At 47.4% G+C, this 26201-nt stretch overlaps 1 protein-coding gene across 11 annotated transcripts in view; it reads left to right on the top strand.

Moving 5' to 3' along the window:
- The window catches only part of TRIP12 (thyroid hormone receptor interactor 12), a 1008257-nt gene that overhangs the window by 696923 nt on the left and 285133 nt on the right, over positions 1–26201 (top strand). For all 11 annotated transcript variants that reach the window (XM_078668151.1, XM_078668159.1, XM_078668158.1 and 8 more), the window contains one exon: positions 22688–22839. In XM_078668151.1, the coding sequence (XP_078524277.1) occupies positions 22688–22839 (152 nt within the window). The remainder of the gene's footprint in view (positions 1–22687; positions 22840–26201) is intronic.

The raw sequence follows: 26201 nt of genomic DNA, 5'->3' as shown, positions 1-26201 counted from the left end.
CACAAAAAGGCTGGGGAGAAAATACGAGATCTGATGGTGGAATTGGCACTTAAGGATATTTGGAGAGTAAGGCATCCAACAGCGCCTGGCGCAACCCATGTAAATTTGGCACACGGAAGCTGGTCGAGAATAGATTATTGGTTGGGATCCGACAATGTGTGGGCCACAAACATTGCACCACTCCCGTGCACGCTATCTGACCACAACCCAGTGGCACTGTCACTACAGATACCTCATTACACCCCCCCCCCCCCCACCTTTTAGCTGGCGGTTTAATGCGAAGGCGCTACTGGACCCATTGTATCTCAAGGCCATTACTGAGGCCATCAAGGATTACTTTCAATTAAATACAGATTCAGTAGACGATCCCTGTATACTGTGGGAAGCATTCAAATCAAAGAGGAGTGTGTATTAGCACAACAGCGGGTATACTCGGGGACATAAGGGCGCAGATCACCAGGCTTGAACGAGATATGTCGTCCCTGGAACAGGAATACGCCTGTACAGGGAATGTAGACCTACTGGGGGAACTCAAGATTAAATTTACCGAGCATCAGACATTCGCGGATGACGAACTAAAATATGTCACCAAGCGACCCATAGCCAGGCAATTCGGCGAAGGAGGTAGACCTGGCAGAGTATTAGCGAGGAAAATATGCAAAGGGAGAGACTTGCAGGCAATAACACAAATAAAGGACAAGGATGGTACACTACACTCACACCTTGAGGGGATACTTAACAGCTTTGCTGGTAGCTATGCAGAACTGTACACATCTCGAAACCCAGCCCCACCACAAGAAACGTTTAGATACCTACAGGATGTGACACTAGCGTGGTTGTCAGACACTCAACGGGAATACCTGGCACAGCCCATTACGGTAGAGGAGGTTACTGCGATTATCCATGCACTCCCCAACGGGAAGGCACCGTGTCCTGATGGTTACTCGTGTGAATTTTATAAACAATTTGCTGACATGCTTGCGCCCCATCTGGTCCAAATGTATGGCGCGGCATTCGAACAGACGATACTGCCACCGTCACTGCGTGAGGCGGTGATCGTCACCCTCCTAAAGCCAGGCAAACAGCCAGACCTCTGTGACTCTTATCGGCCCTTATCACTGTTGAACGTAGACTCAAAAATCTTAGCCAAACTATTAGCGGAACGATTAAAACCCCTGATGACACACCTGATACTACCCGATCAGACTGGGTTCATCCCCACGAGAGCCACATCGCACAATACAAGAACGTTATTCGCACTATCTTAAGCCGCAGACCAAAGCAGCAGCCGTAATGTTGGACGCTGCTAAAGCATTTGACTCCATTGAGTGGTCCTTCATCCGCACGATTCTACAGAGAATGGGCTTCCCGGTGCGGTTTATAACATGGATTACACTGCTGTACACGAGTCCCATGGCAAGGGTGAGAGTAAATGGTTACATTTCAGACCCTTTTGAAATAGCACGGGTGACGAGGCAAGGGTGCCCGTTATCGCCTCTGATCTTCGCCCTAGCACTGGAGCCCCTCGCATGTATAATCAGGCAGACGCACAATCATTCGGCCTTGCACTTCCCTGGAAGACCTCTGCACATCTCGCTTTACGCGGATGACATGCTCTTATACGTGCGAGACCCCGAACAGAACCTAAGCCCACTACTGCGGGAATATGTGCGCTTTGGGCGGCACTCGGGGCTGCAAATGAACTGGGATAAATCGTCAATAATTCCACTTACTGACTCAACCACTCCTTTTACCCCTGATTTCCCGCTGGACTGGCAGACGGAACCTACAAGATACCTGGGAGTCTGGTACAGTCGAGACCCGGAAGAGGTCATTAGAACTAACTATGGAAGGTTATTCACGGAACTGGAGGAAAAAGTAGCCAGATGGATACAGCTACCACTATCGCTGGCGGACCGAATCGCAATAGTTAAAATGAATATACTGCCCAAATTCCTATATTTATTCAATAATATACCGATCACACCTCCCAAGGCGCTCTTCACAAACATAACTTCTCTAGTTTTAAAACTTATCTGGGCAGGTAAACAAGCTCGCATCGATCTGCACACCCTAACGCTGCCCTATGAGAGGGGGGGATTTTGTGTGCCCGACTTTAAGCTCTACTACTTGTGTGCACAGGCCCAATATGCATCACACTGGTACCACCCCACGGCATACCTAACGCACACAGCGGTTGAGGAAGGAGACGCTTCACCAATTCCACTGACCGCGATAGTGACACATAGGAGGCCGCACCTTCACTCGAGGGACATAAACACGATAGACACCACTGCCCATGCATGGAGGACACTGGGGAGGATGGCTCACAAGTTACTGCTATATGCACCAGCGCTTCCACTACACTTTCATCCGGAGGTGTCAGTGACAAACGAACAAGTGGGTATGGACCTGCTGAAGAATATAGGTATAGCCACATTCGGAGATGTATATCACGAAGGAACTTTTCGCACAACAGAAGATCTGTCATATATAGGCAATCCAACACTCCTTTATAGATTCACACACTATAGGTTACAAAGGGCGATCCGGGATCTTTTCCCATACTACCCGAAAGAACCGCCAACTTTACAATCACTTCACTTCATTATAACGTCATCAAACACATCACACCTGGTGTCCAGATTATACAGGGTAGCCCAAAGCGAAATCCCGCATAGCACCGAGAAAGCAATGCAGAGGTGGAACGATTCTCTGCCTGAAGCTCTAGTGGAGAAGGAATGGTCAATAGCCTGCACACTCCTTAAACTGCTCACCACAAATGGAAATCTGCGCATTACACACCTGAAATATCTACATCAAACATATCACACTCCAAAAAGACTACATAAATATGGATTACGAGATAATGCCAGGTGTAAGAGGTGTAGATGCGATGAGGCGGATTTTGTTCACCTAGCATGGTACTGCCCGAAGATGCATGAATATTGGGAGAGGGTGACGGTCGTACTGGGCAAATTGGTGGGAATGGACATAGAATGCACCATGAAAACATGCCTATTGGGCCTTCTATCCAATGTGAGAGCGGGGAAGGGAAAGTTCTGTGCGGTGGCTCTACTGATTGCTAAGAGACAGATATCCAAATGCTGGGAAGGGAAGAATGTGCCTAATGTCACGACGTGGCTCAAGGACATGACGTACTGCAGAGATAAATTACTTGCGTATGAAGAGGAAAGTAGATCACGCCCAAAAGACTTCTGGTGTTATTTGTCGGATTACCTATTAACTGTTGAAAGAGACGAGGAATCATAGTAATTTACTTGATCTGATAAAGCGACCTGTACTACAGTGTAATATGGGCGTACTCAACACACCTAGGACTATGGTGACTCACTATGGTACACCAAGGTTATGATACGCACAAATGGCATCAGAGTGTGAAATTGCCCCACGGTTCTTAATGTTACTGTTCGTAATGTTATGTTGATGTAATATCAAACAAATCAAAAACTGAAGTTTCATGTAATAACACAAACAGATGGGTCCGAGTTACAAGTTACATCATCATGGACTGGTTCAAAACATGCCGCTGGACCTATGGGTTGTAGGCCAATGGCGGTGATAACTGTGATAACTTTATGCCAATAAAGATTATGTTGGACTTCAAAAAAAAAAAAAACACGTCCTAACCCCCCGCACAGCCAATTAAGCGCTGTTGCGGTAGGGGGCACAGGGAACCGCCATCTTGGGGGTAGGACAGTTCGGCGGTCTAACTTTCGCTGCCTCCTGCCCTCCTCCTGCTCCTTAAATGGCGGCATGGGTTGCGCAGCGGGCGCGCCAGCGGCGCCGGACCCGCGCCCAGCGCCATAACCGCTGGCCCACATTGCTTCGGAACCCCGCTTCGACGGGTTTTCAGTCGTGATCAGCTGCTGAAGTTTAACCCGGGCACTGATAAAGAGGGCTGTACCATCTATAGGCCAGGCACCAATGGCTAGGTAAGACCGCATCGGTGTTCATCCTGTTTGCTACCTCTCCCTGTGTTTATCTGGGAGCGGATCCGGTCACTCCACAGGACCTTCTCCTTTAAAGAGGTTCGGGGAGAGCACAATACCAGTTGCCTCCTGATCAATGCAAGATCTTTAGTAAAACATAGTGTGGAGTGTGCGGAACTCATTCAGGATAGAAACATAAAAATTGCCTTTATCACAGAGACTTGGACTGATGCAGCTTCTGGGCAGACCTAGCTAAAGCAACCCCACCCAACTATTTGAACTTTGTTCTGGATAGGCCAGGGAAAAGGGGAGGGGGCCTGGCTATTATCTATCAGGCCTCTATTCAAGGGTCCTTTCAGCCTATGATGCTTAAAACATGTGAAGCCATGGGATTTAAGCTCCAGTTATCTAACCATCAGTCCATTAAAGGTTGTCTTCTATATAGGCCTCCTGGGGCAAGCGCCCGGTTCCTCGAAGAGATGAATAATATCCTTGAGGAAGCCCTGTGCGCAAACTTTTATAGCCCTCGGCGACTTTAATTTCTACCTCGAGGACAGTACTGACCCTGACACGCTCACATTATCTGAAGCAATGCACGGGGTAGGACTCACTCAGTTGGTTAAGGGTGCGACACATCTGGCGGGACACACGCTAGATGGAATCTTTGCAAACAATCCTGACCTAAGAGTTATAAAGGTCGAACCCATGGCCTGGACAGACCATGCTGCGGTGGTGTTTAACATCTTCAGCCCCCCCCCCGTGCATAAGTTTACGCGTGATGGGAACACAGTAATGACTTGTAGGCCCTGGAAAAAACTGGAGGGCACTGTTCTTGAGGAGCTTCTTAGGACTACGTCTCGTGGACGAGGGTTTCCTCATCCAACAAGAGTTTTAAGTATTTTAACAAAAAACTCCTCGTACACCTGTGCTGTACTAATTGTCCAAAGTGCACAAGAGTAGCATGTAAGCCCCTGGCAGATCCATTCTTTCTAGCTGTGTCTTTGACCTCGAACCCATTTGGGGGTACATTAATATTTTCATTAAAGATTTTGTTTCACTCATAAGTGCGTACGTCAAGAATAGCACTTACCTGATCAACCTTATTGAAGGCTTAGATTTCGATCCTGCCCATGAACTATTTGTCACTCTAGATATATAATCTCTCTATACCAACATTCTTTGGAGAGAAAGCATTAGAGGTCATCAGACGTGTTTTGAATAAACGCCCTGCACCTAGGCTAGTACCAATGGAATTTATTTTGCAATTTTAGAGATTGCTTTTACTTCAAATTTGGCGAATCTGTGTATGGATCATTTTGAGACCAAATTTGTTTTCACTGTCCAAAACCTATTCAACAGTAATATACGATGTTGGAAAACCTATATAAATGACATTTTTATGATCTAGTCAGATTGTTTCCTTAGAATCCTTTGAGTATCTCAACAGTATCCAAATAAACCTAAAATTCACACATAGTAGCGACCACAGCAGTATACAATTCCTGGACATACTAATCAAACACGATGACAATAAGCTTATGGTGACCCTATGCATAAAGTACAGAACGGAAACCCCTTCAATATGAGCTTGATCTGCGGGCCCTCCAGGATGGCTTCCCATATGGTCAATTTTTAAGAATTTGTCGAAATTGCACCCAAAGTTTTTAATTTTTCAGAGAAGCAAAATCCTCTGTACCGAGCTATTTGAAAGAGGTTACCCAAAATGCTTTGTCAAATCAGCCATGAAACGTGCTTGGTACAGCCAGAGAAACTTAATTCTCCAAACAAAAGTGAAACCTCAATTTGACAAAATTGTGTCACCACATTTTGACCAGACTCTAAAAAGATTAGGATAATCAAAAAGAATTGTCCTATCCTCGGACATGTAGGTGATTTCTCTGAATATCTCCTCTTCTCCTACAAAAAAGGCAAAAACATTGGAGACCATCTGCTGCCCGTCAACACTAGTAACAGAAGACCACTGACCAATATTCTATCATGCTGAGGTCTAGGTCTCATCAAGGACCGCTTCAAATGTGGCAATTGTTTAGCTAATCATTTCACTTTCAACACTCTCACTTTTTAACAGGGTAAAATCACGATAGATCTGCAGCACCATGCTAACTGCTTTTTCAACAATGGTTTACTGCATATGGTGCCCTTGTGGTTTTATATTCATTGATCAAACAGCCTAACAGGTGAAGGTCAGAATTGGCCAATGCAGGAGTCTCATTAGGTGCCAAGTAAAAAATGCGCTCTTGGTGATATAGTTTTTGGATCAAGGTCACACTCCGGATGACAAAGTTGCAAGTAATTGAACAGGCATTGCTATCACTAAGGGGAAGAGATGTGTCCTGTACCTCAGCACATTGAATGGAAGTTGATTGACAAGTGCAGCTCGATTAAGTCTGGAGTTAATACCATGGAGGAATGAAGCAATTTTATTTCCCTTATGGACTAGTATGTCTATCTTGTACTACCCAATCCACTGCTTTTTCAAGAGCGATGGAACACACTGATGTTGCTGATACAATACATTATGAGAAATGAAGATGCTTATGTTCTGTAATATATTAATTGACTGAAAATTCCTTTAGTCTGTAATTAAAGGAATATTGTGTGCAACGTGGTTATTTATTATTGCCGTTCTTTGGATTGAACATGTACCTCCTATTTTGTATCTTCTGCCGGTTTTTTCATATACATGGTCATAGGAACATGTATTTTCAATATTTACAGTACATTTTGTTAGATTAACTTTTCGGCAGCGAAACACAGCCATAAAATCATATTATATAGATAAAATAGTTTGTTTAAAAAAAAACACATCTCATTATCACCTTAAACAGATCTCATGATGACAAATAGAATAAATATAGTCGATAAAACAATCCAAACCCCCCTCAAACTAGTTAAGAAAAGAACCTGCCGTGGAGCAATGTGTGCCGTCGACATCAAATAAACAGATCAAGCTGGCAGGTTCAAGCTATTAGGTTCAAGCTATTAAAGCATCTATTTTCACTTGCCAATAGCACTCCTTCAAGTGTGGGAGAATGTAACCCTTGCAAATAGAGCAGAGCCTCCCCTCATCTTGTGATACGCAAGGTAGAATTCAAGGTACACTAAAGCTCTTAGAGAGTACCAGATAATATATATACAGGCCTCTGTCACAATATACACAGTCAGAGCACACCTTCTTATTAACACCTACATGCAAATTTGCCCATATATTACACCATAAGAGGGTGGGCCCGTTTAACACAGTCCTCAATATATTCAACCCCCAATTCTCAATGAATAATGCATGTGGTGCAAGCTGGAGGTGCACCTAAAATATGTCGCAAGACCCTATTTTCTTCTGTCTGGAGAGCAAGAGTGTTAAAGCCCCAAATACCAGTTCCATAGGTAAGGATTGGTAAACATTTGCTCCTAAAGACTTCCGAAAGAGGAGTCACCGGTTTTCTACCAATGCGTGAGGCTAAGTTATAAATATAGTGTAGCATTGAAAAGCATTTGGGAGGTGTTATATCTGCAGGGGCCCAAGCTACCCCTGGCACCAAAAACCAAATAAGAAAACGTCTCTGTATGAGCAACACGACAGCCCTGCAGTAACACACTCTTCGTCTTCATGGATTTGGGGCAACAAAACATAGTAAAAGTTTTGAAACAATTTGTATCTAAAACCAAAGAATCCATGAAGTTAACGAACACCTGATAAAGGGTACTAAGACTGTGTTCTCCCAAGCAAAAGAAGTATCATTCACATAAAATAACATCTGGACTTTTTTCCTAGACTCATAGGGGACATCAGCGTTAGAGGTAGATAAACATCCTCAAGGCCATTGATGTACAGTAGGAATAAAATAGGGGCCAATACTCACCCTTGGTTAACACCTCCAGCGGAAACTGCTGGTGCATTCCCCTGCAGGACCAAATCTTGAAGGCGCTGAAAGATCAAAATGCAGGGACTGCAAAAATTGAACGTGCCCTGGATCCACACCTAATCCCTCCAGCAAGGTCCACAGTTTAGATCTTTCCACACTGTTGAAGGCACTCGACAGGTCCATAAAGGCTAGGCAAAGGGAGCCCTGCTTTGTGATGATATATTTGATAATAAGCAGATGCAAAGTTAGGCATTGCTCCACAGTGCCCAGCCCCTCCCCGGAACCCATATTGCACCTCTGTCGGTATGTTGTTTTCCCTGACCCAGGCCAACAAATGCTCTAACACCACCCTACCTGCAACTTTAACAGCAGAATCCAAAAGGGAGATTTGGTGATAACAACTAGAAGACTGCATATCACCCTTTTTTAAAATAGGCACGATAGTGGCAGTGTGCCACGATTCTGGGAAGCCAGCAATAGGAAAGGAACTGAAGCAATTACATAATAATGGAGCCCATAATTCTGGGACTGCTCTATAAATGCAAATAGGGACCCCATATGGTCCAGGAGCCTTATTAGATGGAGACTTCAAGATGACATCCCAGATCTTATCAATGAAAAGTTAATATTGATTGGCAATTCCACTGCTACCCCCGGGCCCAATTGAAGCAAGTCAGAGTGATATAAGGCACCAAAATGAGCTACTACAGCCTCTGGGCTGATGATGGTAATTACATCAGTACTTGAACACAGGGAGCCAATATCCTTAACCACCCTCCAGAAAGTTGTCCTCCTTCATCCTGCAAGACTGAACCAGACTCCACCAATACTTAATTTTTACCTCTGTTTTTTTCTCCTACTCAGGGACCTTTTATACCCTGCTCTAAACTCTTGGATCTTCTGACCATCTCTGGGAGTCTCCTTTAAAACCCTATGTAATTTAGGGAAGGCCTTCCTACAGGAAAAATCAAACCACCGGACCCCTGGGTATCGGGTCTTCCGGCTTCATGAGTAAATTTCAACAGGCCATCCCTACACAGGCATAGCAATTATCCTCATCCTGCATATCAAGCATATGGTTTAAACAATCTAAAAGTGGAAGCAGATGGTTAACACACAAGTTGTTCGTCACAACACCCAAGTCTGCATCTCTCCAAACCCGTCGAAGCCCCTGAGACTTAACTGTTAAAGCTGAGACCGGGCTATCCCTGGCCACACTTGCGCTTTTGAATATGTTATAAAACCATCCACATGGGATTATGGTAGTTCAATACCGTTAAAATGGCACCACCTGCCCAAACCCTCGCTATTAGGGCCCGGCATACAAAAATATAATTAATAACGGATTCATATCCTCTCCCAAACACGCACACACTTACTTTACAAAGGTGGTGTTCGATAGGTAGGCAGGATCAACCTCGGCACAAGCATTAAGGAGATCAAAAGTAGCAACCATATTTGAAAGAGCCCTAGTTTTCAAAACCCCCTGCTGTGGGGTACCCCACTTGGACATACTTTTGCTAAAATGACACTCATTAGACTGACGCGGTTCAACAAATTTGACCTTAAAATCACCTCTCACCACAATATGGAAACCTGTGGTCAAATATGCCAATTTAAAATCCAAGTCCGAGATAAAACTATACAATATACTTATATTAATACATGCCTCTGAGCCAAAGGACCCATTGTAAAAATTAATTAAAAAAAATCTTAATACCACAAGACAGCATCAGAAGGGGAGCTTGAACAGGCCAACAGTGCAGATCGCAGACATTTTACACTCCAGAGTGACTCCAGCATATGCAAGTAGACCGCCCTCCGCTCTCCCAGAAGAAGAGGGAATCGTTGGGACCACATAGGCAACAAACCATTCAGATTAATAACTTCTGCAAACCTTGTGTTAAACTATGCTCTTTGTTTCTAAGCACACTGTACTGTTTCTTGTATCATCTTTGTGTCTCTCACACTTTTTTCAAGTTCACCCTGCATCTGTTGCCCACATGGCAGACACTCCCTGAGGTCTGTGTCAAAACTGCAGCGGGTCACTCACTCCAATGAGGAAGCGCTGCACTCCATGCTTCCGTGAGATGCCATAACTGTAGTTGGGGTACTCTTGTTGCGAGGCTTCATCGTACACTCAGGTCCATCAGGCCCACGTTCTCCCTGCGCTCCTACTGTGTAGGCGATTCATGAATCTGCACTGCACTTTTCAAATTTTCGACATGGGTAAGCCGCCTCTCCCACTATAGTTTGCAAAGTAATATTTAAAAGTCTCTATATGAAAGAGACAATTAGGTATGGATTCCTCACCTTAGAATTACCCCCAGGCATCAGACTGGATCCTGAGAATTATTTCCTCAGCAGCATCCCTGCGCGTCGATGGGTGGTGTTGGTCAACTCCGCGTTCGTCGTGGTTGCCGGTATAACGTTGTGGTATCTACTTAGACGCCGAGCTCGCGCGCTGACGTCGGTTTTCTTTTTCCGCTCCAGCCAGCGCAGAGCCGGAGAGAGCGGTACCTCAAGTCAGTTTTTTACTCCACTTTTTGCGACTTTTGACGACACCTTTTTTGAATAAATTGACTCCTGGTGCACGGAGGGATGTCACGTCGGACCGCCTGGTGGGCGACCACGATCCAAAGTCTTGATCCGACTGCCGGGCCATGAACCTGAAGTCTTTGCAGGGTTGGTCCCGAAAGCTTCTCGAGGCCCGGCAGTCCGCTCTGTGCCGTTCGAGTTCCCGGTCAAGTGGGAGGTTGCGGGACCGGTCGCGGAGCCACCAAAACCACTCGTTATCGGAGTCCTCGTCTTGTGTTGGGTCGACTCTGCCCCCCCCCGCCCTCCCCCCCCCCCCCTTTCCGGGACCCGGAATGACCCCTACCCAGCTTCGAAGCTTTTACGAAACCTTACACTCCATCTTCGGGCAGCATGACTCCACCGGCGCGCCTTCGGGCCCTTCAGACTCTGTTGGGGGCTCTAGGCCTTCGATGTCGGTGGCTTCGGCTCGGCGCTGCATGGCCCCCAAGGATCCAGACCTGGATCCGGATCAGCGTCGGTCAACCTTGTAACACCTCCTCTGGCGCCAAATCCACCCCTCCCCTTGCCGGTTGTGTCCCCAGACGTCGTCGACCCAGGTCTCCCTCTCGATGAGGACATGGAGCTGGACTGACGTTGGGACCGGCGCTGACCGGTACTTTTGTACCCCTGTTCTCTCCTTATGTTTCCTACTGTCCTGAGTGGCTCACAGGAGAGGGTGAGGAGGACTGGGTGGGGTCTGTGGACCCACAGACCAGTTGGAGGAACCGCACTGGAGAGAGGAGTTGGGTGAGGCCAGTGGTCTGGACATCTCCCCAGACCTTATCATGCTGTATCCCCCTACCGTGGCTTTGGAGGAGGGTGCATTGTAAGAAAGTGGCTCTGTATATACGGGACCAAAGTAAGATACAGTGTGCAGAGTCCACAGTCCCCAGAGGTATGGCAGAGGCTAAAGTTAGATATAACCTTACTCTCTAAAGTGGAAGCTTGGTCGAGCATTAAAGCAGTATCAGAGGACAGTGTAAAGCATTTGTTGTACACACTCAGTCAGCAAATGGTCGCACACACTCCCGAACTGAACTCTAGGCCAATTGTTTAGTATATAAAAATAAATTGTTACTTTATTTTAGAACCACAGTAGGTATAATAAATACTTTCTCAGAATGAAATGTTGCAATTGAATACTGTCAAATAGAAAACTTTTAGATGCAATAGTTACAGTTGTTTCAATATGCTACACAAGTTAAACACAATAGAACATTGAGCTCAATGGGAAGTTTTAACCCCTTCGATGCTCATGACGGAACGGTTCCGTCATGAGCATCGGTCGAGCTGTGCTTATGACGGAACCGTTCCGTCATGACCACGCCCGTTTTAATTAGGGCTCAGCACCGGGGGGGGGGGAGAATCGGCCCCGCATGGGTGCGGTTAAGTAAATGCAATAAAATCACTTTGCGAATGTTTTTCTTACTCGGGGCTAGATCCTGGATTCAACCCTGGTGCATTTCCTGTAAACAGTTGAAAGAAATCGTTTTTGTTACACAGGCGATTTTTAAGGAATATTTGTAAGTTTTGAAAATCGACACTTAGAAGAAATTCTGGCAAAACCAGGAAATGTATTCCTATGGAGGAAAACTGGGTTAACAGTAAATCACGGTTATAATTACTTTTGAGGGTCAGTGCTGGGCACAAATATCCAGCACTAGGATCTCTCCTGATCACAGGTGAGTAATTTCGTTTTTGATTTTCGGACGATTTTCGAGGAATATTTTAAAGTTGCAAAACCCGATACTTAGAAGAAATTTTGAGTGAAACACAGCCAATGTCTACCTATGGAGAAAATCAAGTTATCGGTCTTTGGGTAAGTACTCGGCTGGCAAAGTTAAGTTTCTAGGAGTAGATTCATGGGTCTCCCAGGGTCAGGTAAGTACAGTTGTTACACCCTCAGCGGCACAGGGGCAGCCAGGTGCAGAGTGAGTAGGCCCAATGTAAGCCTATGGAGGATAGGGGGCCTTAGGTTGGTGGGTGCTAGCAGGCAGACCACGCGGCTGTGGTAGCTGAGCTCCTGGTCACTTACACTGGGCAAGTGGGTAAGTAAGATAGGATAGTTGCTGCACTCCCAGTGGCACTCGGGCGACTGGGTGCAGGGTGCTTTTTGGCCGTCGGGCGCCCAATGTATTTCAATGGGAAAGCTGGATGTTGAACAAAGGCTGCAAACTCGGGGACGGAGGTTCTTCAGGTGCGACCACCACTTCAAGAGGTAAGTTGGGAAGCTGCAACTTAGGTAGCCACTCATGAGTTGGGCACAGGGGGTCGTGGGGCGCCGTGTGCAGGGGTGTCTTTGGGTGTCGGGAAATCTTACCCTCAGATGGTCGCCGTTGGAGGGGTCCCTTGTTGTGCGGCTGCAGGCGTAGTCATTCGCGTCAAGGAAGGTCCTTAGGCACTGGATTTGTGGTCACAATCGCCGGGGGGACGTCCTCGTGGTCTTTGTTCACACAGGCCGGACTCGGCGGGTGCAGTGTGTGCTGGATTTGTGGTTCCTGGCTGGCACCAGGGGTTGCTGTTAGAGCAGAACCACTGCTTGTGGGAGTCCCAGTCTTTAGATGAGCAAGGCAGCTCGTCCTTCGGTGTTTTCGAGGTTGCTGACCGCTGGAGACGCTGGGGTTTAGCATGAGAAGGTTCAAGGATCAACAAGCCTGTAGGGCTGGGGCCAAGTCAGTTTGTGTCGTCCTCTTGTTAGCAGCTGCACAGCAGGTCTTCTTTCTACTTGTTCTTTTTCTTGTTTAAAAATCGGGATCTGAGAAAGGAAGGTTCAGAGTGCCCCTAAATACTACATTTAGGGGCATTACAGGTAGGGCAAGGGCAGGGACCAAAGGGTCCCTGTCCAGGGGTGAGTACACCCCCTATCCTGCCGCTCTCCAGTGGGAGGGGGGGCAAGAGCCTAGCTCTGATTGGGTAGGGGCCCCCATCCTCAAGTCTGCAGGAGCCCGGAGTTCTGCTTCACCTCGCCTCTCCCACTTGAGGGGTGGGGTTGGCAGAGGCTGGCTCACCCCCTTTCTTCACTTAGTGTGTCCCGCCTGTCTTCCCGCCAGAGTGGGGGGGTCAGAACCAGGGGAGGGGCAGTTGCTGAGTACAGCATGTGGCCTGGTGAAACTCACAAAGGCGGCATGCCTTTGAAGCTTCCCCTGCCCATCCTGGGGAAGGAGACTTGGCACCTCGTCCCAGGATGTGCATTGTTTCAGGCCCCCGAGAGCGGCAAGCTCTCCACCCAGGGGTCCAGAAACCTGTCTGGTGGTGGCAGCCTCGGTAGCCACGCAGTTAGGACACTAGGAGTTGGTTAGGTTTCAGGCGGCATCTCTAAGATACCTCTCTTGTGCATTTGGCATTAAATTCCACACTGGCATCAGTGCGGGTTTAATGTGCCTGGAAGTGTGATACCAAACTTCTCAGTCTTCAGTGTAGCCATCGTGGTGCTGTGAAGTTCATAATGACAACCTCCCTGCACCATATACTCTTAATGGCATCACAGCACTTACAGTGCCCAGGAATGGCCCTGGGTACTGTAGGGGCACAGGGCTCATGCACCTGTGCCCACACCACTGGCATAGTGCACCCAGCTAGAGGGTTGACTGAGGTATGCCAGGGCAGTGTGTTTGTGGGCACGGCACACAGGGATGTGTGCCATGTCGACTCTGTTTAGTTATGCGCCAAGACAGTCAACCTGCAAAGTCAGTGTGTGTGTGTGTGATTGTGTGTGTGTGTCAGGGTACAGGCGCTTTAAGGGTGGCGCAATAAGTGTTGCAGCCCTTCGGGGCCTTTTCTGGTCTCTGTGCCCTGGGTACTTAGGGTACTATTTACCAAGGGCTGACCTGTGGCCATAGATGCCAATTGGGTTTAGGCTTCAATGCAGTTTTTAGGGAAGGAACACAGGCCCTGGGTACCTGATTGGTAGGAACCCAGGGCACAGTCAAAGTATATCAGCAATTCAGCAAAAAGTGGGGGCATACCATGCAAGAAAGATGGCACTTTCTCACATGCATCTTACGCAGTGGTGTTGCGTAGGGCAGCCTAGTCTGTGGACCCTATTGCAGACCATTTAGAGGAACCGGACTGGAGAGAGGAGTTGAGTGACACCTGTGGTCTGGACACCTCCCCAGACATTGGCATGCATTCTCCACCTACCGTGGCTATGGAGGAGGGGTCCGTCTTACGCAGTGGTGTTGCATAGGGCAGATGAGGCCCTAAATTTCGAGCTTCCTACGGTGGCGGTCAGGACTAACCTCCTGACAAAAGTGCTTCAACCGGCAGTGGCCTCTTTGGAGTCCCTGCTGCCATTTAATGAGGCACTTACGGACATCCTTTTGGGCACTTGGTCCAAGCCCAACACAGGGGCACCTGTTTACAGGATGATTGCCCGACGCCACCGTCCGGCTGACCCCATTTTCATCTCTTCCCATCCTACCCCTGTGAGCTTGATAGTCCAAGCCTCAACGTCCAAAGGTGCATTCCCTAATGCTCCACCTGATAGGGAATCCAAGAAGCTGGACCACCTCGGGAAGATGTTTTCTTACACCAGCTTGTGAACACTGCATGTCTATTTGCCTGTTACTCCCACTACGGTGGGACACGGTTGCGCCGGTGCTGCCACAGTGCCCGAAGAACTCCCGGGCCGTGCTCTCCCGTGCTGTTGCCGAAGAGAGAGACGCTGAAAAGTTCACCATCAGGTGTGGGCTGGACATCGCCGACTCACTGGGCATTACGATTTCCACGTCGATAGCACCGAGATGCTACGCCTGGTTGAGGTCCACTGGCTTTTCGGGAGATGTCCAAGCAATGCTTTTGCACATGCTCTTTGATGGCCGTCGCCTGTTTGGCGACAAGGCAGGCAACGCGCTCAAGCGCTTTAAGGATTCTAGGGCTACGGCCAGATCCTTAGGCCTCGCTTCCACCTCCCGCCCATCGCAGTCTGCTTTTCGCCCCTTTCGTGGCCAGGAAGGGGTGCCCCGCCACGTTCCGCCCAGAGCCACAGGCCTGCGCAAGCTGTCCAACCTCTGCACGGCCAGGGACGTGGTTCCCAACCACCGTGGGTCACGGGGCCAGCGGGCCAGTCCACCAGCGCCCCCTCTGCAGCAGCCTCCAAACCCTCCTAGTCCGGTCTTTCAGGTCCATTAGTCGCCAGTGGGCGGCAGGATTCGGCATCACCTCTCCCACTGGCTCAACATCACGTCAGACAGGCGGGTTTTGCAGATAGTCCGAAGGGGCTACTCCCTCCCCTTTGAGACTACCCCTCCATCAAGGCCACATCAATTTCATCGCATGTCGGAGGATCACCTGGCCCTTCTCCAGCAGGAAGTTACAGCTCTCTTGGCCAAGGGAGCCATCGAGTGAGTTCCTGTCCGTGAAGTAGGTTGTGGTTGCTATTCCCACTACTTTCTGGTTCTCAAGAAGGAAAAGAGCCTGTGTCCTATCTTGGATCTCAGGAACGTCAACCGCTTTCTCCAGAAGTAGAAGTTCAAGATGTTGACACTGGCTCAGCTCCTGTCTGCCCTCGACCCGGGATACTGGTTGGTAACGTTGGACTTGCAGGACGCTTATTTTCAAAAACCGCCCTGCCGGCTCACCAGCGTTACCTATGGTTCACGGTAGGCCACAAGCACTTTGTTTACCGTGCTCCCCTTTGGCCTCACCAGCGCCCCTCTGGTGCTCACGAAAGTGATGGCGGTGGTCGAAGCTCATCTGCGCAGATCAGGGGTTTCCGTCTTCCTCTATCTCGACGACTGGCTGTTGAAGGTGGGCTCGCCCCAGGCAGTCTTCTCCAGACTACGGCGGACCTCCTGCATTCGCTGAGGTTCACTATCAACGTGCCGAAGTCACACCGGACTCCCTCTCAGAAGCTCCTTTTCATCAGAGCGGTTCTGGACATGATGCAGTTTCAGGTTTATCCTCTCAAACAGCGAGTCAGGGATATTCGGGCTATGATTGCAGTCTTTCAGCCTTCATCCCGGATTTCGGTCAGACTGACCCTGAGGCTGCTGGGCCTCATGGCCTCTTGCATCCTTTTGGTGGATCATGCCAGATGGCATATGTGGGCTCTTCAGTGGGACCTGAAGTTCCAGTGGGCATAGCATCATGGGAATCTGTCTGATTGTGTCCAGATCTTGAAGGGTATTGCTCGACAATTGCAGTGCTGGCTCCAAACCAGGATTGGGTCAATGGCAGATGCCTCTTCCTTCCCCAACCAGAGTTTACAGTGGTGATGGATGCATCACTTCTGGAGTGGGGTGGCCACATGGGAGAGGCAGAGATCAGAGGCCTCTGGTCTCCAGCGTAGTCCGGGCTCCACATCAACCTTCTGGAGCTGCAGGCAATTTGTTTTACACTAAAGGCATTCCTTCCCTCTGTCTGGGCAAGAGTGGTGCAGGTGTTCACGGACAACACCACCGCCATGTTGTACTGCAACAAACTGGGCGGGGTGGGGTTGTGGACCCTATGTCTAGAGGCTCTCTGTCTTTGGACATTTCTGGAACATTAGGGTGTATCCCTGATGGTTCAACACCTGGCAGGTTTTCTGAACACCAGAGCAGACGAATTCAGCCGCAGGTGCATGATGGATCATGAAAGGCGTCTTCACTCTGAGGTGGTGCAAGGTCTCTTTCAGCAGTGGGGAGAGCTTTGGTTAGATCTATTCGCCACCGAAGGGAACACGCAATGTCAGCAGTTCTGCACGTTTGAATTTCCAAGGCCGCACTCGTTAGGCAGCGCTTTTCGTTGCAAGTGGAATTGCTGTCTTCTATACTCCTTTCCGCCCATTCCACTTCTACCCAGAGTGCTGAAGATGATCAGACTGCCTCTTCGAGAGGATCTTCTGTCTCAGCAGCAGGGGACCGTCCTCCACCCGAACCTGTCCAGCCTCCACCACCTTGTGTGGAGATTGAGCGGCGGCAGTTGACTGCTTTCGACCTTCCTCCCGAAGTCTGTAACGTTATCTTGGCAGCCAGGCGTCCCTCCACTAAAACAGTATATGCCTGCAGATGGAACTAATTTGTGGTATGGTGCACAGGAAAGGCTGTGGAGACCCTTTCTGCCCCTCTTTCTGAGGTTCTCTTGTCCCTCCTTTCTTTGGTCCAGCAGGGCTTTGCTCTTGGCACTCTTAAGGGCTATCTCTCAGCCATTTCAGCTTTTCTTAGGCTCCTGATCAACCTTCTCTTTTCAAGTCCCCTATTGTAAATAGATTCCTTAAGGGCATTACTCATCTCTTCCCTCCTATTTTTTTCGTAATCCCCCAGTGGGACTTGAACTTGGTATGACTTACTGTGTGTGCACTCCCTTTGAGCCGCTACATAATGGTCCTCTCAGACTTTTAACTTTGAAAACTGCCTTTGTTGCCATCACCTATGCTCGCAGGGTGAGTAAGCTTCTAGCCCTTTCTTCTAAACCTCCTTTCCTGGTTGTTCATCCGGACAAGGTTGTCCTTCGCACTAGGCCACTTTTCCTTCCCAAAGTGGTTACCTTTTTCCACATAGGACAGACAATCACTTTTCCCACCTTCTTTCCGCCTCCGCATCCTTCTAAAGAGGAAGAGCGGCTCCATCATCTGGATCCAAAATGTGCGCTTTCTATCTGGATCGCTCAAGACAATTCCGAGTGGATGACCAACTCTCTGTTGGCAACGTGGGTGCCAAGAAAGGTCGGGCCGTATAACAACGGACCATCTCTCGATGGGTAGTTCGTAGTATAAAAATCAGCTATTCCTTGGCGAAAAAAGGAACCTCCAGTAGGGTTGCGTGCCCATTCAACCAGGGCAACGGCAGCTACTACTGCTTTGGGACGTGGAGTCCCTCTTCATGATGTATGCCAGGCAGCTATGTGGACTCCACTGCACACGTTTACCAAACACTACTGCCTTGACAGCCAAGTCCGGAGAGACGGCTTCTTCAGCCGTTCGATTCTCCAGGACTTTCTGGTGTGAACTTGGTTCGCAGACCCACCAAAGGGTTGGTGTTGCTGGGGTATCTATTCTAAGGTGAGGAATCCATAACTAATTGTCTTTCAGATGAACAAGTTACTTACCTTCGGTAACGATATAGCTGTAAGAGACATAGATTAGTTATGGATTCCCCACCGCCCCACCCATCCTCTCCGTACTGCGAACTGACTTCTAGGGTAAGGGACTCCCTTTTAGGGCCCTAGTTTTCGTGCACCAGTGGTCACTGACTTGCATGGCTCTGCGCTTCTGGCGTGGAATGTCGTGTCGACACAACGCCAACGAAGAACGTAGAGTCTATCAACGCCACCTATCGAAGTGTATGGGTACTGCTAAGGAAAAAATTCTCCTGATCCAGTCTGAAGCCTGAGGTAATTATAAGGTGAGGAGTCCATAACTAATCTATGTCTTAGAGATATATCGTTACCGAAGGTAAGTAACTTGTTTGTCAGAACCACAGGCATTTGTTTATTTTTACCTCACTCTGGTATTAACACAAGAGTATATTTATTTTTGTTGTGCTCATTCGGTGGCACTATTAATTCACATAAGGATGATACTAAATTTCCTTTTCGCTCTTATTTGAATTCAGTTCTAGGTTCAAGTAGGTTATACTCTCCCTACATACATTAATCTGAGGAGTGCCTTAGTCCTAATTCTTCCTCTTCTTTTTAAGTTCCCCCAGGCCGCCATTAGTCCTTATCAAGCCCTCATTCTGTATGGGGTCAAAACGCTGTCGACAATACTTGTGAACAAACTGTTGCTTACACTGAGCACTGTGTAATTTAATATGTTTACTGTGCTAGATTGTAATATAAGGTTGCTAGCATATCAATATACTGTGTATTTTTCACCCACTGGTACCCTTTTTAGGTCTGGCGCCTAGCGTTGCACTGCTCGCGCAGCGAGAGACCTCATGTAGGGGCTTCTGAAAGCTGACCACACTCTTGTGCATGTGCTTTTGTTTTCGTCAGTTGCTATTGGCTTTTGCGTGCGTCTTTGTAAAGAAGACAGCCCGCCATTGGTGAAAGGCGTGTGCGTGTCCCAGATTCTTTAGCAGTGTAACCGCCCATATCCTATTGGTGTCTGTTACAGGCAGCAGTGGCATCTGAGACCTAATAATAAACATGTGTTTCTAATTAGCGCGCGTTCGCTTTGCTGCCACGCTTCCTCACCCCCGCTCCTCTGTGGTGCGCGCGCACAACTGGTTTCGATTCCGTGCTTGTTATTAGTAACACTGGGCAGTTTGGACGTAGGGCGCCTGTGGGTCCACGGAATCTCAGACAGCCTGCTGCATCACCAAACACAAGGGAGCGTTTAGTAAACACCAGAGGCACACCGGAGGCCACTGGAAAGCCACCCGCAGCGCCACTATTATCGGAGAATTTGTTTCCTAAACACGTAAAACGACTACCGAATCAAGGCTGCTTTGTGTGGGTAAAAGTACAAGTCTCCAGCTAAAAGCCTGGCACGCTTAGGTATTTAGCAGCAATCACTCCTGGTGAAGTCTTTAAAGAGTGTCCTGGCCTGCCCTCTTCCTTACTTAGCAGTGCGGACATCAGACACGCGGATGAAGTTTTTTTGGTATCTATTTTGCAGTTTTAAACAGTGCGAACGCTTTACATGAGCACTAGCCTACGTCACCCCAGCTTAGATTAATGTTTTTAAGGCACGGGGAGATTACGGGATTTGCCCAGAATCACATGATACCACTGGTTTCAATTCCGTGCTTGTTATTAGTAACACTGCGCAGTCTGGACGTACAGGGCGCCCGTGGGGCCACGGAATCTTAGACAGCCTGCTGCATCACCAAACACAAGGGAATGTTTAGTAAACACCAGAGGCACACCGGAGGCCACTGGAATGCTGTAAAGCGTATCCCAGCGCACTTTGTACCCATGCCTCACCTAAACACGTTTGCAACTCTTCCCAAGCACCAAACAAAGCCAGCCCGCTCCTGTTTCTAATTGATCCACAAAACTTCCCCCTCCACTGTCCTCTACTTCATTCTGAGAAGGGCTCTCCTGGATGCGAGAGAGCACGTTTTATAGGGAGGTATGGCCTACTTGTGGCAAGCGGAGATTTGTGTGAAAGCAAGCTTTTCAAAATAGTCTATTTGCCACAGTGCTTCAGGAAATATGGGAAGCAGCGTGAGGCAATTTGGTAATAACGTCATGTGACTAATGCCAGCAAAAAAGATTAGGACTTTTGCTCACACTAAATAAAGTCCAAGCACATTTTTTTACAACTTTTAGAAATTGTAGAAGAGGTATAAATGACCAATGTCCAGTGCCTTTTTTGAAGAGTTGTAAATATGATTGCAATGCCACTGACTGCAGCTGGGTAAGACTGCATGACATCACCACGCTGCATTCCACAATACTCTCACAGCAGTGAAACCAGCCCATTTTGCTCCATTTATTTCTCCACACATCCCGCACACTCACCCTGGTCATACAAACATTTACAATGCAATAGGTCTCGCATTACTAAAAATTTGAGCTGTTGGTGTTGCAAATCATAATGCAACCCCAATAGCTCAGACTTTCAGTAATGCAAGACCTATTGCATTGCAAATGCTTGTTCTGTTTGTTTATGGCTTTTACTCATTTGGGTGTCACCATGCACTTTGAATAATTTACTTCATGATAATGAATGTTGCATTTAAATTGTGACTTGCAAGTTGTCATAAATTCCCTTTCATGACCATCTTTACAGGTATATATTTTGTTGCATCTGAAATTCACAGTTATTTAGATGTGCTATTTGGCATATATTGAGAATGAGTTCCATGTGAGCTACTATATAAGCTTTGTTTCCAAATGGGGTTTGCGTATATAGAGGGTTTGGCCTCTCTCTCAAGATGTGTGTACAGGGCAAAGCTTAATCATAGTAAGATCTTGGCCGTCTAATGTGCTTTCGTGTCTTCAGGGAAGTGTGCTCTCTGTTCAGAGCTGTGCACAGGATGAAACGTGTGCATACTATGTGCGTTACCACTTAATATTCTTGGGTGTTTGGAAGGAGCGGGCTCTCCATAAAGAAGACTGTACACAGTGAAGACTCGAGTGTGCATAGTTGGAGCTTGACAACCTTTTGGGGCTTGGGTGTCTGTCCGGAGTGAGTTGGATGTCCGTGAAGACTTTTGTACAAAGCGATGGGTGTGCGCATAGTAGTTGCTTGGCCACCTAAAAGGACTGGTCTCGCATCATCTGCACTGGTCCCACCGAGCCAGCTTGGACACACTGTAGTGTTACGGGAGGCCGCCAGATCACTTTCGGGTCCTCCCTGTCTTCCTCAGGACCGTCCGGCCAAGATTTGTTTTGTTTACCCCTGGAAGGGTGGAAGAAAGGGGGACGTGGATAGGGGCGTGGTACGTTCCCTCAACAACCCCTCTGCCAGTAACTGCACTGAAGTCGTAGTACCCGAACCCTACCCCCTCGCTACGTTCCTGCTATACTGAGATGGCTGACTTGTCCTCATGGTCAATCAGATCTCTCTATTTTTGTTATTTGTAGCCCCACGAAATTACTGCGGTACCAACTTTCCAGATATCGCTATATTTCTGAACATTAATTAAAAAAAAGTCTGAAAATATTCACACCAAATCACAAACACTAAGCACCTGATCAAGACTTCCAGGCGCAGATTACTTTACGTAGAATATTCGCCAGATGTCGGACTGGATCTGTGAAATTTGAGCAGTACTTCTGCCCACCAGCAGATGGTATCGATCGGTTCCTCGTTGTATGCATCGTCTGTGCTGGATATGATGTGCACTTTCACACCTTCAGTTTCAACATTGCTTAGTTGCTGTTGACTTAAGGCGCATATCCTTTCATCCTGACTCTCCCCAAAAAATGCTTTTGCAAACTGGTTTGAGAAGCACTGCGACAAATGTACAGTTTACTTGCTTAATGTTGCGGTTAGTCATTCTCATCTTGTGTTAAGCTCATTTGCGCGATGTGCAACATAATTTTGAAACTGGGTCTCTCCTGCAGTGGTTTTAGATCATCATCTAAGGTTACTATTGTTATTTAGTGAATGCATCCTATGCTGGAAGAATTAGTCGAGTTATCTCATGTGGGGATTACTTACAGAATTCCTGTAAACTGTCCTCTGTTTTTGCAAATCATGGGATTAAAAGCATGGTGCTCTGTTAATTGGAAATGTATGAAGTTGAAAAAGCACGCATCTCTTGTAAAGCGACCTTATCGGAGTACTTTTAAAGATAACTAGTAAGTAACTTAGTTATAGCCAGTATGTAGTATTTTAAAGTATGAATAGTCTATTTTGGAGTGAAGTTTAACTTTTTCATTAATGGGACATTTCAGCTTCCTGGAGAAGAACCACTGTCAAGGTTAGAGCCATTGGGAAATGGACCTTTACTGTCACTTGTGCATAAAATGAACAACTGTCTTAGTCAAATGGAACAGTTTCCAGTGAAAGTACACGACTTCCCAAGTGGAAACGGAACGGGCAGCAGGTAAGGATTAAGTCTGGCATAATCCACAAGGTATTCAATTCATAATGTCAATGCAATTATCTGCAACAGACTATAGCCTATGTGGTGGCAAGTGTTTAATAAAGTAAGCTCTCAATCCAAGAACTGATATGTCTATCTTTATGGCGCGCCATTGGATGTGGCGTATGCAATACTGTAAAACACAGCTTGAAATAAAAAATGGTAATTTGATATTTAGGAGTCTGGTGGATATTGATCTGGATTAATTTCAAAGGGTTCTTTAAACTAGGCTGCATTATCAATCTGCCATATTCTTTAACTGCTTTTTTTTTTTTAAAGGCTGCCTTTGTGTTAATCTATAGTTTATATTTTTTCCATCCTTATTTGCTAGCCGTCTCGTGAATCAGTTGCTATACGATTGAGAATCATAATTGGAATCTACGTATGCTAGTAACTTCAGCGCCATTTTTTTTAGTGCTTCATGGACTTTTTAGTTCTCTGCAAGATTTTTCTTTGTATCAAGCTTTTTTTCTTAGTTTCACTGAATGTTGCTTCTGCATGTGGCAGCCACGCTCAAGCTCCTCTGTTGCTTTCCCAACTCCACCTCTACCCTTGCCCAACTCACTTGCTTTTTGAACCCTTTCTTAATTCACTCTCTATTCCTTTTCACGCAAGTCGGCTGCATGTACAATTCTTTATCCGGTATTGGGGTATCTTTCATAGATTCACATGCCTGAATCATTCCCCGTTGTAGTGGGAGGCCCACGGTACATAAATAACAAAGTAGTAAGTAATAGACAATAACTTTCTATAGGCTATTATGGTAGCAACAATATTCTTTATAGCCTATTAGTCTCCTTTTACAAAAAAGGACCAAACTGGAAACTCAGCCAATCAGAACCCAGCATCCTCTAGAACCTTCTCAAGAGAGGCTGAGTCCCTCAGATTTCACTGCACTTCGTAGTGTAAGGGAGTCTCACTGAGCTCTGCTCAGTCTACTTCAAATTTCTCAGATAAGTCTCTTTGGATTTCTTTAAGAAGAATGTCTGATAAGAAAGGATTATTTAGAGCCTGTAATTCCTGTGGGAAGAAGAGAGTGCATGTAGATGATGCACACAAAGATTGTATTTGTCCCTATCCCAGCCATGAGACAAAGCAATGTAAAATTTGCTGCACCTTCTCCACTAAGACCTTGAGAGATAGAGAAGGAAGGCTTCTACATTGGCTGAAGTAAAACAGCCTGTGTCTTCGGATGTTGACAGTGAGACGTCCTCTGTCACTCAAGAGGACAAGGTCGCCTGAGGGTCAGCTTGAAAAGAGAGGAAGAAACAGTCTAAAATCTCTCAAGCACCGAAGAAAATCTTTTAAAAGGGAGAAGAAAACGAAAGTCTCCTCAGAGATTGGATCCCCTCAGACTCCAGGAACGTCTAAGGAAAAGCCAGTCTCTTCTAGCCATTCTAAAGGTAAAAATTGCCACAAGTCTTTATCAGGCGCAGGTTCACCATCGACACCTGTTCTCACTTCAATGACGACCACAGTAACTCTCACGTCGTCGAGATCGCCGACGGTGTTTACCTCGTCAACAGTGAGTTCTGGAGGTTCCACACAGTCTACGCTGCCCTTGTTGCCGACGACTGTACCGTCGACGAGATTCAAGACCACATCGTTGACGAGCCTGACAGCGAAGCTTTCGGCGACGAAGACATCGACGACGCCACCGTCTACGACGAGACCAATCCCTGCAACATTCTTTATTATGTTTTTTTAATGGCCTAGCAGGTATCATTTACAGCCAGGATGAAGCTCCTTTAAACTCTTGTGGCTCATTTAATCTTTGAGCAGAAAATAGAAATGGTTTGGTCATGCTGTATGCACGCACATGCATGGTAACTCATGCAAGCTTTTAAGCAATCACTGTGATACTGTAGTTCCAAGACTCGTACACTTCTCAATGTTTTCTTTTTTGTTTGTGCCGGTGTTCAGCATCAGCAAACAAAGCCTATTTTTTGTGTTTAATTTTGCCGATGCGAAACAGCATCAGCAGAACGCATTGGCAGTGTCAATAGGTCTATATTGTTAAAGCCAAAATTTGAGATGCTTTGAGAGTTCAGCCACACCACCGAACTCCCATGGACTGACCATCGATGCATCCACTTCACCTTCAGAACACCCACCATTCACAGACACCAGCACCTGCTCCCACAAAGAAACTGGACCAGAATCACCAAAGACCAGCTAACCTCATCACTCAGCAACTCCACCCCAAGCATCACGGAAAGCGACGACGCCAACACCACAGCCCGAACCCTGCACAGATGGATCTCCGACAGCGGCAACACCATAGCCCCCTCAAGAAAAACAACACCCCCCACTCCAAGAAAGCTAGATAGTTAACCACCGAACTTCGAGAGCCAAGACGCACTTGCCGCCCCCTTGAAAAGCCCTAGAGGAACACCAAATCCACAGAAGCCCACAACAACTTCAGAGCCGCCTCCAACGCCCACCACCAACTCCTATAAAAGAGGAAAAAAGCGATTGAAGACAGAATCTCCACTCATGCACACAACAACAAAGAACTCTTCAACATCAAGGAGTTCGTCCAAACCACCAGCGAGTCCACCGACATCCCTTCCTCACAAGACCTCTGCGACAAACTCAGCACCTTTTTCCACCACAAAATCAAGAGCATCTACGACAACTTCGACGAAGACAACCAACACACTGAACCCTCACCAACCACCCCCGACACCCTGAAGCCAGCGATCGACAACTGGACAGCCCTCACCACCAAAGACACACTGAAGACAATAAAGTCAATCGACTCCGGGGCCCCCACGGACCCCTGCCCCCACCACATTTTCAACAGAGCTGCCGACACCATCGCACCCATGCTCTGCCACACCATCAACCGCTCCCGGGCAACCACCTCGTTCCCTGACTGGAAACATGCTGAGATCAACCCCCTCCTCAAGAAACCCTCAGCGGACCCCACTGACCTCAAAAACTACAGACCTATCTCCCTGCTCCAGTTCCCAGCGAAAGTCATTGAGAAAGCCATCAACAGCCAACTCGCCACAATCATTGAAGAGCACAACATCCTCGACTCCTACCAAACCGGCTTCAGAAAAAACAACAGTACGGAAACCGCCCTCCTTGCCGCAACAGACGACATCCGTACCTTACTGGACAAAGGAGAAACAGCAGCCCTCATCCTCCTCGACCTCTCAGCGGCGTTCGACAGTCTCTCACCGCACCCTAATACGCAGACTCCACGACGCAGGGATCCAAGACCAGGCCCTCGACTGGATCCGCTCCTTCCTCTCCAGCAGAATGCAACGGGTCAGACTCCACCCCCCCCTTTTCCTCTCATACCCTACACCTAC

Source organism: Lissotriton helveticus, chromosome 11 (genome assembly GCF_964261635.1).
Source record: "Lissotriton helveticus chromosome 11, aLisHel1.1, whole genome shotgun sequence".
Taxonomy (NCBI): Eukaryota; Metazoa; Chordata; class Amphibia; order Caudata; family Salamandridae; genus Lissotriton; species Lissotriton helveticus.
The sequence above is the reverse complement of the archived record's forward strand: the minus strand, read 5'-3'. Positions and strand labels throughout refer to the sequence as shown.